The 15,444-nt window shown below is 45.8% G+C and overlaps 1 protein-coding gene across 24 annotated transcripts in view; it reads right to left on the bottom strand.

Annotated features, from left to right (window-relative positions):
- The window catches only part of SEC31A (SEC31 homolog A, COPII component), a 34,282-nt gene that overhangs the window by 1,729 nt on the left and 17,109 nt on the right, over nucleotides 1–15,444 (bottom strand). For 2 of the 24 annotated variants that reach the window (XM_085222549.1, XM_085222559.1), the window contains 11 exons: nucleotides 15,220–15,346; nucleotides 14,270–14,415; nucleotides 12,675–12,848; nucleotides 12,134–12,307; nucleotides 9,999–10,091; nucleotides 9,374–9,503; nucleotides 8,462–8,812; nucleotides 5,523–5,591; nucleotides 4,113–4,171; nucleotides 2,029–2,289; nucleotides 1,756–1,875 (listed from right to left, as the gene is read on the bottom strand). In XM_085222549.1, the coding sequence (XP_085078675.1) occupies nucleotides 1,756–1,875; nucleotides 2,029–2,289; nucleotides 4,113–4,171; nucleotides 5,523–5,591; nucleotides 8,462–8,812; nucleotides 9,374–9,503; nucleotides 9,999–10,091; nucleotides 12,134–12,307; nucleotides 12,675–12,848; nucleotides 14,270–14,415; nucleotides 15,220–15,346 (1,704 nt within the window). Of the gene's footprint in view, nucleotides 1–1,755; nucleotides 1,876–2,028; nucleotides 2,290–4,112; nucleotides 4,172–5,522; nucleotides 5,592–6,784; nucleotides 6,948–8,461; nucleotides 8,813–9,373; nucleotides 9,504–9,998; nucleotides 10,092–12,133; nucleotides 12,308–12,674; nucleotides 12,849–14,269; nucleotides 14,416–15,219; nucleotides 15,347–15,444 lie in introns of those variants that run through there. The other 22 variants (XM_085222566.1, XM_085222562.1, XM_085222567.1 and 19 more) reach the window with 20 other exon arrangements.

Below are 15,444 nucleotides of genomic sequence, written 5' to 3'. Positions count from 1 at the left end.
GACTCTTAAAAATCATCCCATTATATTTCACAGCACCGCAGCTCCTAGGGAAATGCATTATATCCACTTAATTTTTCAAACAGCTTCAGCAATACAATACTTTACTCCCAAATAATAAAAAAAACACATTAGCAAAGCATCCAGATTACAATTACAAAAGCACAAATAAGGTCAGTAGCAGTATAATTTCTATCAGTGCAGAAGTGTACTGGAACCTACTCCTACATCAGTACTCATGCATCAATCCATCTTCATTTAGGATAGTGCCACCTCCCCAGAAACAGGAAAATTTTCCCTGGGTTAAGTAATTGCAGAGAGATAAAAATCAAAGCCTAAGGGAAGGCTCTAACTCAGGCATGCCTGCTCTGCCAGAAATTAGGAGAGGCTGTTTGGATGGCAAAGGGCATAGAAAAGAACACTGGATGCAGATCTCTCACGTCGTGTGGAAGCCCCCTCAGCAGCTGCCAAAGGACAGGGCAGGTAAGGAAAGAGCACGCCAGAGGAGCTGGTAAGAAACAGCCTTTTAGGCTTCCTAACTCTCTTAGATACATGACCACTAGACATCTGTTTCAAAACCTGTGAAAAGATCTACAAGCCAGCTGTCAGTGCTAAGGCAAACAGAAATTAACTGTGCTCCGTAAGGCAAGACATCTCTCCAGCCACAGGAAATTAGGCACAAGTACAAGCTGTTTGTTCTCCTGGCCCTCTCCTGTTCCAAACCCTAAGCATTAATGCTCTTCAAGCACCCGTTTTCCCCTTTGGCATGTAATAAAGGAGTGATGCCTACATGTATGCCTACAGCAACTGATGCGTGCAGTCAGGGCAGTGTTTCTCAGTGCTGAGCGCCAGAAATGCTTGCTCTGCCTAAGAGCAGAGGGACTTAAGGAGCAAGAAATCAAATTGTGTTGGCAGAGCAGAAAAGCAATCCCTGTGTACTGATGTGAATACTTCTGCCTTCACTGCGCATCTGGGAAAAGAGAGATGATTCAAGAAACAAAAGGACTGAGGGCCTCTGCTCTGAAGAATAATCTTAGAAAAAAAAATGAAAGGAATTTTTTGAGCAATCAAATGCTGCTAAACACAATGGGATCTGTCCAAAGCAAGGTTTATGGCCTTAAAAAATTTCTCCATACAAGTGGGCATGTCCACCATGAAGCTGTTGCATTGAGACCCAAGGGGGACACTGAATGCTCAATTTACTCCCACATCCATAGAGCTCTGACTGCTCAGTTCCCTGCAGCAGGGATAATGGGAGCGTGGGTCTGGGCTGCTGACCATTGCCATCCTGTCTTCCATCATCCACCTTCCATGCACAAGCTAAACAGTCAGGATCTGGGCTTGGTGTGCTATTCACTGACTACTGGGAAGAAATGAGAAGCTCTGAGATGGATGGTTTGTTCAGAATATAGCAAAAACTATGCGATGTTGTTCCTGCTTAGCTTCAACGGTTATGTTAGAGCTCTTAGCCTTCCACTTCCCAGCTACCCGTTGTTTCCTTTTGAGACAAGTTTAACAGAAATCACAAACCAGAGATGAGAACCCAAGGCACGTACTCACAGATGCGAGCCTCAGCTCTGACCTGGCATAATACCAGCTGCTTCTCTTTGGGCAGCTCGACTGCCAGCAGAGCCTTGCTCTGCTTCCAAATCATCACACCACATGTGCACACAGTGTTCCTATGCATTGCTTGTGCCTGAAGACACCAGTGTGTTCACCTGAATACAGGGTTACTCTAGAACCACGGCAGAGACCTACCGGATCAGAAGCAGACAGCAGGCACCTCTGGATAAGGGCTTCAAATGTTGTCTTCAGAATAAGGTGCTCCTCAGGGATGGGCTTCTTGGTTATCTTCTCTGTTGGCAATGCCTGAACATGCTAAGAAACAGCATAGGTGAGGCTTTCCAAACCACTCTGCAACCCCACATCATTTTTAACTAATCCCAGCCACACACCCAGCCACCAGCATCCCAGCCCACAGGGCTCTGCTAATGCACAAACCCAAACCACGTAACATCGATGTTACGTTACCTGCATGGCATTGCCAATGGGGGCCCCAGGAGCTCCCTCTGTCCTGGGTTTGAAGGTAGTGGGAGGCACGACACCTGGCCCCAGAGCCTGGGGTGCATAGGGGCCCAGTGGTGCCTGCTGCCCCGCAGGGAGCTGCGGAGGCTGAAAGCTGGGTGTGCCCACTGGAGCTGCTGGAGGCTGCTGTGTCTGTGCCTGTGGATCCGCCAGCGGGTTCATGATAGGTGAGGTGATGGGAACTGGGGGCATGAAGTTATCGGGGACCTGGGAAAAAACAAACAGTGCTTACGCCGCTGCTGCAAACAGAGACAGCACCCAGCTCCCCACATCCCTCCTCACAACACTTGAGAGCCCAGCCAGGCAGAGAGCTGAACCCCTGAGATTTAGAAACAATGGGGGCAGGTGGGATTTCACTCATCTCTTCCTCTGGCAGCAGCTGCATACAAAGAACCTACACCTGTATGCATTCTGATCATACATTTAGATTTTTGTGGCTGCTTTTTTGTCCAAGCAGCACATAGGTCACAGCTAGCAGCATGCACCAATAAAGCTTCTGAAAGGCTTTCAAGCTTCTGGCAAACACATTTGCGCTAAGACAGATTATGAGCGCAGTTCAGATTCATCCCTGAGCATCTGCCAGTCTTTACACAGGGGTATTTTGGAAACATTTGGTAGAGAGAAGAGACAACAAAATGAGCTGTCAGCTTCTGCTACAAGGCAGACATAAATCCAAACAAAATGAAGAGCTCCCAAGCCTATACGCACATTTCTTTAAAGGTGCAAAGAAAAATGAACTATTGTGGAATGCTGAATGCAATCCTGATTGAAAGATGCCAGAATTAAGCTGGTGGTATGGGACAGCAAGAAAAATATTCCTGTTACAGCACTGATGACAGTTACAAATGCAATGAATTACAACAATAAACTTTAAAATGCCAATTGCCACATTTAGGGGCAAAATGGCTGCAAATTACGCTGTGGCTTAAAATGCAAGAGTGTTCCTCTCTCTTACAATAAAACCCATGTAGTGAGTCATTTTATTACAGCCTAAATCTCCCCCTCGTGCAGTGGACGTAAGCAAAGTAAGCATCTAAACATTTCTGAATGAGGTTTGTTTAATATTTAACAGGACCATGGGACAAACATCACTCCTTCTTCAGAGGGGAGCTGGCCCTCAAGCCATGGCAGAAACTGTGGCCATGATGCACACAGCAGAATCACACAGTGGTTCTCACTGACCACTCTTTCCCTCCTGCCCAAGAGCCTTAAGCCCTGAAGGCAGCACAGTGGCTGTGGGACACAGGTCCCGTCATGGGGGCAGTCAGGAACAAACAAAGTCCCCTCTAACCAACAGCTTCCTAGCTGTAAGTGGAGACCAAAATCTAAGGGTCACGGGAGACTGCTTTCACTCAGACCTTATCTTGCCTGCTCCAACTCCTTTTTTCCTTGCCACAAGCACCTGACATGATCCAGACTTGCTTCCCAAATGCACTGTGAGCAATGCTGACTGCTACAGAGCACCACGGGATGAAAAGGCTCACTCTGCTCTACGCCAAGCATCCCCAGTTGTTCTGTCCTGTTACAATCTAAATCCTTTTTTTTTTTTTTAAAAAAAAAAAACAAGCTGCACTATCTCTATCAGGAAAATTATGTTACTTTTAGCAGATCTCTCAGGGTCAAACCCTTAATCAGGATAAATTGCTTTCAGCTCCAGTGTAGTCAATAATCTGTAACAATTTGCACAGCCTCATCATCTCTCTTAAGTATCATCTCTGGCAAAACTCAACTGCTTTTCTGCAATGAAAACAGTCCAAAAGTATTTTCTTCCTTCAAACAGGGATTCGTGTTGTTATTAACAACAACTCTAGCACAAAGCTACTATTCTCTTTAGAGGCATAAACATTCTGAGAGAGATAATGCATGTTGGAAAGACATGAAGGCCATTTTCTGTTCACAAGATGTGGCTTTTGTTTGTAGCTAACCCTTCTCTTTCGTTCTCCCACGAACAAGCTCCCTCAGAGCAGGTTAGGTTACTGCTTTTCAAGTGGTCAGCACTCAATCATTTGAGGCAGGATTTCCTAGAATACCTTTTTCTTCTTGGCAGTTCTGTTCAGGGCAGGGGGGTCATTCCAGCCATTCTGAGGTCCTGGGACAGAAAGAAAAAAGAGACTGTGAGCACCTCAGAGGAGGGCAGAGATGCCTCTTGGAGCTCAGGCTGGCTCCTTTCCATGGCAGAGACTTATCCTTTTTTTTTTTTCCCTCCTCTTTTTTTTTTTCTCTCCTGTTCTCCTTCTAACTAGCATGTCTCTTGCAGGATAACTACTTGAAACAGATGGGCCCTGTGAAAAGGCAGGCAGTTGCCTACCATGGCCAAAACACAGTTCTGCTGCACAGACTGCATATGTTGAGGCAACTTCACAGTTACCCATGAAGATTTCTCCTACCCATACGACATTAGGAATGAGCACTTTTTTTTCCCATTATACACATTCCCCAGCAAAACTAAATGGAAAGAGGAGACAGAAGAGGCAAGAGGAGCTTTCAACAGCACAAGCCAGATTCACCCAGCCACCGTGAGACACCAGGAGCCACAACACCAGGCTTCCCCTGCCAGCTACAGCAGGTTCATGGGTGCTGGGGCAGCCCATCTAACTTTCTCCACCAAGGACAATTTGTCTCAAGCTGAAAAACAGAGCATGTCTGAGCAGATTCACTCCCAGTCCAATGTACCAAACCTTCTACTCCTCAAGGAAAACTGCAAGATTTGTACACCAAAGCTCACGTTAGTGCATTAGAAATGGTTCCTATCTCATCCCAGAGCTGACATTTTCTGTCAGCGCTACCGCAGGCTCGCCAAGTAATCAGGATTTATTGCACAAAGCCACAAAAAGCCGAAACCAAATCCCCACTCAATGGACTTTTTCACCACAGCGTTTTTCACTTAGCAAATGATCAATTCACCTCAGACAGCAGAGCCTAACGTCACTGCGGAATTTGCTCGAGTGCTCTGAAACTTCATTTTCTCCTGAGCTTTTGTTAAACAAGTTTCACATCCAGAGCACGTTGATGGGGTAAGTGGAAAACAAATTAAGCCCCCTTCACATCTGGCTTCTTGTGAACAAATGGGAAGCACTGCCATTGGCCCTAGGGCTCTGCTTCTCCCTATCCAGAAAATCCCTTCCCAGAGTATTTCTGATATAGGAAGTCTAACTTCTGCAGTGCTGACAGTGGAACGCATTAGAAAGCCTCACGCGCTGCTGATAGTTTCCTAAAATAATTTGTTAGGAAATAAAAGCACAGCAGCTTTTGTTTCTGTGGTTAAAAACTCCAGATTTGTTGTTATTGGTTTTAATTAAGGAATTATACATTTGAATTGATTAAAGTCTAATCAGAAAACAGCATTGCACTTGATGTTCTCTGAGGAACATATGCATTTACTGATGTCTGTTCGATTAATTTCAGGTAGTGGCTGTGATCATTTTCAACTGAGGTGATACCTAGTTCACCTGCCAAGGGAGAGGCCTGGTCTTGAGCTGATAGGTTTTCTGCAGATAAAAAGCAAAGAACTGAAAAAAAAAAAAAAGGTTTTCCCTCAGAAACAATAAAGCATTCTTCCTAGAATTTTACATTCACCCTTTAGCTCAATAAGCTTAAGGAGTCAGAAGAAAAACATCTAACCTAATTAAAATGCCAGCTGAGAGACAGGAGTCATTTGTCCAACCCACCCTCTGAAATTGTTTTTGTCTGTCTTCCCCCCATACAGCCCTGTTTCTCTTCCCATGCAGTAAATCAGCGCTTCCTGCTTTGAGCAAACGTTGAGGAGTCCTGGCCCACTCTCTCATCAGTTCCAGCATTCATTTTCTACTCCTAACGGCCAGCACAACTGACAGACCATTACTCTTAGCAACACTCTTCTCACCATCGTTCTTTCATTCCAGAAAGCTCTTCAGATGTTTTAAGGACTTGACCTCAAGGTGGATGCCAATCATTTGCTAGAGTCAAGGCTCCTGTCTGCATCTAGCATAGCAAAAAGTCACTTTAAACCCACATGCAAGAACAACAAACCCAAGGGGCACAATACAACTGACACACTGTTAACCACTGCAAAGAGAAGAGAAACATCAGGGTTAAACAACTCCTGTCTCTGAGGTCAGTCTGATGTGTTTGTAAGCTCACAGCTTCTCTATCACAACTCCAAAAACGATGCAAGACCCTGAAGATTCCAACTGCCTTCAAAGCAGGTTAAAAGAGACAAAGTTGAAAATGAAAATCAATGTGGGCTCAGTTGCTGACTGCAAGATGCAAGCATGGTTTAATGTACTGGGGCTATGTACACTTGCAAGACAGGAGAGGACATCCACAGAACCGTTTATTTTCCAAGTGCATCTCTAAACCTAAGGCAGCTCAAAGGCAGGTACTATTTAAGACTCCACACTTCATGTTGCCCCTCGCTCCCCTTAACCAAACACATTTGCAAAGTGAGACATGATGTTGCTGTATCGGACCATTCTAGAAGTCAGCTCCAGAACAGCCACAACTATGGATTTACTTCTGGCTACAGATTTCTGCTCTTCTGAGAGATCTCATACGAAGGCTCCTTTCCCTAAGCAATGCAGCTACTGTGGAAGATGTGTTTCTGGTTAAATACATAAAGTCTACACGCACTAATTGCAGCATTTACACTGCAAGGCTTTTTCCTCATCTTACATGTTTCCTAAAACAAGTCACCTTTAAAAAAAAAAATCAGATTTTTGGATACCTCTATTTCCTCCAGCTGCAGGCAGCAGCCACCTGCCCCACTGCACCTTGCAGTGCCCTGAAGCCCCCTCTGCAGTTCAGCCCAAGCATGGCATTTGCCAGCAGAAAACTGATGCCAGTTTGATTTCCTGAAGGTCTGGCACTTGGCTGCCTTCTCCCTACAGCTATGGGGAGAAATAAAAACAGCGCTGGTAACTCCCAGAAAGATTATAAAAAGCACAGCACAGACAGCTTTTAAGTTTGAAAGGCAATCTGGCAAGGCACAGCTGATAATGCTACCTCCACTTCCCTTCTATTAAAACAACCCAAGGAAGATATGTTAGAAGATATGTTAGGTCACAGCCTATGCGAATTACACGTATTATCATTAATGCCCATAGTTTCTATCACTCAGAATACAGAATTTCATCTGCTCAAACACATCACATGGACTACAGCACTTCACTCTTAACCTAAGAAATGCAGTGATCTCTGTGGTGCCTGCCAGTGACGCAAATACAGTAGTAAAACGGATAAGAAAACGATTTTCTTGTTCTATGCCTTTGTTTGGAGGCACAGAAGCAATGCTGTCTGCATAACAATGCCGCTCCACCTCCAAAGCCTGGATCCCTTTCCAACAATTCTATCCATTTTAATAATCCTACTGAGTTAGAGATACAGATCAGCCACATCCCGTAACATGGGGTCAGATGAGGTTCCAGTACAGTCACTCCAAGGAGAATAGGACTCAACGTCCGGCTGTAGACAGCTCACTGCAGCTGCCCTACAATGGTCCTCTTCGTTTCTTGACAGCAGAAGTCCTTTTCTTCCCAGTTTTACACTGCATCACAGTAGCAATAGAGTCCCCACAGGGTTCCCTAGGGCCTACCAGTACCCCTATGACACCTCTCAGATCCCATCTGTGAGCACAGGGAACACTAGATCTAGTCCACCTGGATGTGAAGCATGTTTAGGAAAGGACTACTCCTGCCACCTGCACAGACTGACACATGCAAAGCTGCTACTTCACAAGCTGCCAGCCAGGAGACAGCTTTGTTAGGTCTCAGAAAGCACAAATCCGCTCAGGCAGTCGTAGGTGCTGCCAGCAGGCATCAGCCCTCAGCTGGGTGCATGCTCTCACCATGCCTGCTCAAACATGCTCTTAGGGGCCCAGCCACACACATGCTTCTGATTAGCATTCAGAAAAGAGGCCACCTAAAAGCACTTCTAAATCACTGCTGATTACCTTTTAAGGCACACACAGCTACCATAAAACTTGCTGCACTAAGTGACCAAAAAATAGTCAAAGTCAGCCAATGCCCCAGCAAACGCAATCTGAATTAAATATGCTGCCAAGCCTGAGCTTGACCTGTTGCTCAAAAGGCAGGGACACTGATGAATTCATTTTGCTCTGCAGCCACACAGTGGGTGTTGGTGTCAGCCTGAACAGATTATCGCTGTGTCACCATTTATCCACTGCACATGACAGCCTCACAATGAGGTGATGCCACAGCATTGTGCCTTGGGCAAACCAAAAGCTGCATGCAGGCAAATGTTTCAGAAGTGCCTTGAGTTGGCCCAAGAAAAACTTCAAAGAGCACTCACGATGAAGCATGCACAAATAGTAAGTGAGGTTTAAGTGAGATACCGAGCCAAACCCTCTCCCCCTCCCCGCTTTCCCCCCAGTCAAAGCGCAGACCTGTTCTCTGGGATGCAGGAAGGTCACTGGCTGCAGGCAGAGTACCTGTTGGTCCAGTAGGTAACGCATAAGCCACAGAAGTTGCTGGAAGTCCTGGCCTGCCATGCTGAAAGGATGCACCAGAAGGAGGAAGGGGGAATGAAGAGGCAGGGTTCAGGCTCGTCGGGGAGGGCTGAGGCTGCCCAGGATACAGTGAGGAGGGCACAGGGTGGGCAGTGGGTAGGTAGGGAGGGTTGGTGTTAGAGGCAGGGCTTGGGTAAGAGGCTGAAGCAGGGGCAGCAATAGGCTGCTGGGGCTGATAGAGAGCCGTTTCCCCCGTTCCAAAAGAGTACTGCTGTGTGCTCTGATACGCTACAAACAGAAAGAAGAAATTCAGTCAGTATGTTCAGAACATATGAACAAGCTTCCTCTGCTTCCTGTCCCTTCCCACCACTTACCTGCACAGCCTCATCCCAGCTCCCAAAACACTGCCAGTCACCTGAGAACCGCTGCTTAAAACCTCAGCCTGCTTTAGGGAGCAGGGAGCCAGAAGGTGGTCCTTGTCCCCTGCAATCTCAGGGAGACTGTCCCAGCCACAGGCAGATGGGGTTGGATCCCTCTCGGGAAGCCCAGTGCTGCTTCTCTAAGACTCATCCCCAGGTTTCTGACCCCAGTACACCTATGGGAGGGCTGGTGGCCAAGAAGCAAGCTTATGAGCTACTTACAGATACCTCAGTAGAGAAGACAGCATCTGACAGTGTCTCATGTATGGGCCCCACAAAAAATGGGGTTCCTCATATATTATTTCAGGAGTGCCAGGCTGGCTTGAAATCCCCCTAGCCCCAAGAAGCGGGCTGACAGTGAAATGGGGACACCCCTTTATCACCGGGCTGCTCCAGCAGGGTGGGAAGAAGGGGAGATGCAGCTACTCACTCTGTGGGTACGCTGGCCGGGTGCCTGCTTGCGAGTACATGCTGTAGCTTGGAGATGTGGCTTGCTGTGGTGGTGCGCTGGGGTTAACAGCACCTGGCATGATAAAGCCTGGAGGAGGCGGCTTGTCTCCCTGTGGAAAAAAAAAAATGGCAGGAAAAAGAGTGAAGGGAAATAGGATTTCATTGGCGATGGTAACACAGCATCAGAGCAGACCCGCAACAAAATGACTGGTTGGCATTTAGTGGCCTGAAGTTACCTTCCCTTTTAGAGCCACCAGTAGCACAGGGGAAAACACCTTTAACTAAAAGACTAAGTATTAACTCTGATGCTTCTGATTTCCAAGGGAAAGAGGGGAAGGAAAAATATCATGCTTGAAATATCCTAAGGACTGGGCTCAGGTCACATTGAACTCCTACTCAAAACTTTCCAGAGCCAATTGTTTTGGCAAAGGTGAAAAATACATTAAAAAAATGTAATGAAGGATGCAGAGGAGCAAAACCTGAGCACATGTGGAAGCTGCTGCTCCTTCCACCTATCCACACCAGACTGTGTCACGTGCACAGACAGCACCGGGGGACTTATCAGGGTGGAACAGGGGCTCAGAGAGGAATAACAAAGGTTATACCTGTGTGTCAGAGGGACAGCCTGCAGGAGGATGGCTGGGAAGGGCAGTGGGAGTTTTGTTACTCCAGGTAGTGACAGTAGGGGCAATTCTAACCTGAATTGAACAAAGAGATACCAATCATGGAAAACAAAGCAATAAAAAAAAGTCTAAAGGATTTCACAAAACAAAAGTGAACAGAAAGAGGTTTGCATGCTGGCACCTCCAACACAGCCAAAAAAAAAAAAAAAAATCACAAGAGGAAGAAAAAGTGCATTCAAGACAGCCAAAATCACTGTGCACAGAAGTGAATCACAGAGTGAGGATTAAGCACAGAGAAGAGGCAGCTACAACAGCTTGTGGAGCAAGTGCAATGTTACACGTGCCAGCAAGCCAGGTCTGCCACAAAAGGGGCTTCGTAGGACTAATGCTACTAATGCTATCAGTTTGTTTTCACAGAAGCTCCCCTCAGGGTACTGCACAGCACTGAGCATCACCAACTGCTGCTGGAAATCACAAGTCCTGTGTTCAATTCAAACAAATTGCTTCACACAATATGATTTATCTTGAGTTTCAGAAGCACTAAGAGGTTAAAATCTGAACTAAACTCGTGCACAGGCACAAACATCTATCTTAATGCCCTTTCTCCCTGAGACAGGCAGAAGGAAAGCTCAGACAACTCCAGTGTGTTTTTAACTGCACAGTGTTACACTGATGTTGCCATCAGCCGTACAACAGTCACTGTGAAGAAGGTCTGCATCAAGTTTCTATCATTATCAAGTTTTTATCATTGGAGTTATCTGAAAGATTTGTCCACCCTCTATCATTTATTAGTTGTTTCTTTTTCCAGATGAAAACCAGCGTGAAATCAAATGCCAAAAGGAAACTGAAGACTAAAGGCATGTTCCTATCTGGGACAACAATTAAGGAAATACTGCCTCAAAATGTAACAAGCCAACATACCTGCTTTCTTAAAAGAAAAAAAAAAAAATAAAAATGTCATTTATTTCTGTTCCAGTTCACCAAAGTACCATCAGGCACCTTTCTGACACGGCCCTGCCTGCTTGAAGTTCCTGCTGTAGCTCGTGCCGAGCATGAGCTCCTGGGGAAACCAAGAGCATTGAGAGCAACTCACTCACAGTGTGCTCTTGGGGCTTGTGATACTCCTGGCTTTCAACCACCTGCAGGGCTTTCTTAAATCATAGCTTTTCTGAAGCCATAGGAGAAATGGGAACAGTGTTTTGAAAATCATTGCTAAACTCACGCCATCTAGAGGAAATGTGCTGTTTTCCACAGCCAAACATAGTGTCTTGCTCGTTACAAGGAGGAAGGTCAGACACACAAGAAAGAATAGCTGAATTAATTATTAGCAGTGAGGCAATCAAAGTCAGATACAATTGTATTAGTGAGGTAATGCTGTACGAATGGGATAAGGCTTTGTCCTGCTGACCTGTGAACAGCCTCAAAAAAAGGCAAAGGGACCCACAACCATCGACATAAAGAGGGAGACAGCAAAGCCCAGCTCCCCATTGCTCTTTAGCCCTTCTTCCACCCTGATCCCATTTTTCTGACAGGCGGAGCTTGAAGGACAGCACTGGGAGACCTCTCCTGCACAGAAAGGCCAGCTCCAGCACTGTGCTGAGATTCTTTCAGCGTTCACACAGCCAGAGTTGCCCACTGCACTGCACTCTAGCAGTGGCTGAGATCCTACCTTGTAGCCTGATGAAACGCCATCCTCAGCCTGGAAGCTAAAAGCAGAACATCTGTCTCCCTGGTATTTCTCTTCCTGTCTGCATAGCTCCCCTACTCCCATACTCACCAGGTCTCTCCCTTCTGGCACAGCTCATGTCCAGCCCTGTCCTGCTATTGCCCCACCCACTGGCTGTGCTACCTACTCCTATAGTTGCAGTTGGCTGAGAGGCTTTCAACCTGATTTTCACCCACAGGCTGCATGGCAAAGTGTAAGAGATGTTTCCAGACAAGGAACAAATCATCTCTACTGATTGAAGAGCAGCACAAACGATTATCCCCATAAGGTGCTTGGTGATTACATCTTAGAGCCCCAGCTTGGACCAAAAGAAAGGAAAACCAAGTGCTCTTGCCATCATTTTCCAGAACTCAAGCGTGATGTCTTACACTGAATACCAAAATCAGTTTACCTGTTGGTAGTACTGCTGTGCTGAAGTCTGAGGCCCTGGCACCTGTCCCACCACAGGGCCAGCTCGATCTTTGGGTATGGGCTGTCTCTCATATGGTGCCCTGATGGCTTCCTGTCCTGCTGGCAACTCCCCTTGGGCTCTGCAAAGCCTGTCCCGTAATAGCACAATGTTTGGCTGCAAAAAAGACAGCAAAGGAAGGTTAAGTGATTTGCCAGCCGCACACCAACAAATGTGTCTCTTCAGAAGCCTGATCTGCTTTATTTGACCAGAGTAAGTTTTTCTTGCAGGAGAAATGTGGTTGGCTTACAACAGCAACAACAGCCTTGTCATTGCAGACTGTCTGCCGACAACTCTGAGAAATTATAGGGTAGAAGAAGGTCACGTACTTCTGCCAGGTCAGCAAGGTCAACGCACCAAGGGGAAAAAGCACCACCAGCACATCCAGAAAGGTTTTTCCAATGATAACTGCATTACACTGGCATTTTTGCTTAAAGTGGGCCTATTAACAGAGAGAGGGAGTACCAAGTTTGAAGGCAAATACCTGATCGGTGTTTGCAGGCAGGAAGGTCAGAGCTGCAGCAATACTGCCCTGAGCAGCCAGAAGATTGGCATACTGGCTCATCTTCTCAGCCAGAAGTGCCCCCACAGCATTAGGGTCCACAGCCTGGGTGAGCTGCACGGCCTTGCGTAGGATCACCACCTTCTCTATTAAATCCTAGAAGAACAGGTCAAAGAAAACAAGGAAATGAGAAGAGCAGGGGCAGGAGGCCCTGGCTAACATGCTCCTCAGCAACCCTGCAGGACTCCTCTCATTCAATGAGAAGCCCAAGCTTCTGCATCACATTAGAAGGCACTACAAATGTTCATTTACCAACATCAGCATTCAAACGCCCTTTTAAATCTTATAGTAATAGATTTAAAGGAGTGCACCACACAGGATTTCAACAATACTTCAACAATACTAATAAGGAGTGTTGGTTGACTCTTTAGTAATACATTATTATTGTATTATTGTGTTTTTTTTTCCTCAGCAAAATATTATGTCAAAAAAGACAAGTTAAAAAAATCATCACAATAACCTCCAGCTTCTGGGACTTTCAGTAATTTCATATCATAATTAGCAAGCAGACCATTATGACTGTTATTCAACTTCACTTTTTGAGGGAGCAGAACAACACAATCAGCACACAAATCGGAACAGAAGTGTCTAATGAAGCTATCATCTTTGGGTAAGATTGATAAGACGCTTCCAAAAAGTTGCAAGTGAGGAAAAAAAAAAAAATCAAGTAGAATTCAAATTATTCCATTCCCTTCAATTTTCTAAAGATAGAGAGGTATGGTCAGGTAGCATTACTTTGAGTTCTCTCAAAAACTTGTCCTTCAAAGGCCCTGAACAGATGGAAGAAACTAAGATTATACCATAAAATAAATTATTCAGTAATTGCTTCATCTCACTGTCATCAATCCTCCTATTCCCTCAAGATATTTGCTATATACAATCTCTCACTGCCGGAAACCAAACCTCATACATGCAAACCCCTGGAGAAAACACTCATACAAACCCTCCCACAGATTCTCTCACGATTTAAATCATTTATTAGATTTCTCCTCCTAATGTCTAAGTAATCTATCCCAAAAGCAGAAATGTCCAAAGTGCATCTATCACAAAATACGAGAACACTCAAAAGTCACTTCTTTACAAAAACTCTAAGCCCTACAGCTACCTATAGGCCTTTTACACAGGAAGTATATTAGCATAACCACCATCAACAGAGTAGGCCCTGGGGCTATTTTGTTTCACAGTACACTTTCCGATATCAAATTACAGGTTATTTCTGCTAAAAGTATCCATTCCAGAATCAAAACGTTTGCATCTTGATATACACACAGCTATTGCCTCCAAGGAAGTGGTGCAGTCACTGTCCCTGGAGATGTTCAAGAAGCATGGAGATGCGGCACTGAGGGTCATGGCAAGTTGGGTATGGTGGGGATGGGTTGGGGTTGGACTAGATCATCTTAGAGGACTTTTCCAACAGATATAATCCTATAACAAAGCTCTACCCCCAGCCATTTGATTTAAGTGCCATACGATCCCCATGCATCACTTCCAACACCTTTCTTCATGGAAATACCAACCTGAAGAGACAAGGGGCTGTTTCCATCCTGAACTTTGCTCCAACAGGCAACAAGCTTTTCCACATTGCCGGCACAAATGTAGCAGAGACAAGCCTGTGTTCGCAGCAGGCTGTCCCCCTCGCTCTCTAGTCTGTTACCCAGAAGATCTAAGAAAAACATGAGTCAAGACAATGCTGGTTAACCACCTTGCAGATCCCCTGGTTGCTGCTGGCACAGGGAAAACTTTCAACACTCGTTGCTTGTCAGCACAGTGAGAAGCGATATTGCCTCTGGGCTCCATCTGTGAGGACACCCTCCAGCACTGATAGCCTCACAGGAGTTCAGGACAACTCAAGAGGGTGGCCTGAGCGTGCAACTGTAAAGGAGCTGTAAGCAAAGCTGTGAGTCTGCTCTGGAGTGATGTTTGTGCTGAAACACGCCTGAACAGCACAACAAACACTGAGGCAGGTGTCTGAGAAGCACATAGGTGTCAACCGCATCAGTACAATTAATAAGACTTCCCTAGGAACCGAACTAGTTTAGCTACTTTCCTGCTACACAGCACACATGCAGGCATGCTAACTGAGCACTTCCTGACAAAAAGGGCACCTTCTCCAAGATCAACACGCACTTGGTAAAGCATAAAGAGCTTTTTAGAACATTTCCACTTGTATCTCATGCAGAAGTGCTCCGTGAGACTGCTCCCTTGGCTGAGACATCCATCACAGCAACTTCACCGTTACACATTTGCCCGTTCAGAGGCATCCCCCTGTGCCCAGAAAACCAGAGAGCATACAAGCAAAGCAACATTGCAGAGGTTCTTCTCCTCCTACAAGCAACAGTACTGAAGAACTGTACGATCCATCAAAGCTAGCAAGGCATTATAGTATTTTACGTGAAGGACAACAACAGAAATGCACAGTTTTGCAGTAAGCAGGATGAATATTATCCAGTCTGTAAGGCATCCTTACCACAGAGGGCTGCAAACTCATCTGGCCTGGCATAAGTGAGCACAGCAGCCAAAGCCTCTCTCCAATTCTGCAGATCACAAGACTGCACAATCTCCTTCCAGTTCTTCGTTACCACTGCAGTGATGAGCTGGAGCCGAAGAAGAGACCACAGTTAAGAATTTGGTAGGATTTCTTATAGTACAGTATTATTTGAATATTCAAGGGTAACGCAAGCATACATTCCCA

The sequence above is a fragment of the Meleagris gallopavo genome, chromosome 4 (assembly GCF_905368555.1).
Source record: "Meleagris gallopavo chromosome 4, MGAL_WU_HG_1.1, whole genome shotgun sequence".
NCBI lineage: Eukaryota > Metazoa > Chordata > Aves > Galliformes > Phasianidae > Meleagris > Meleagris gallopavo.
Note: the sequence above shows the minus strand (reverse complement) of the source record. Positions and strands in the feature narration are given on the sequence as shown.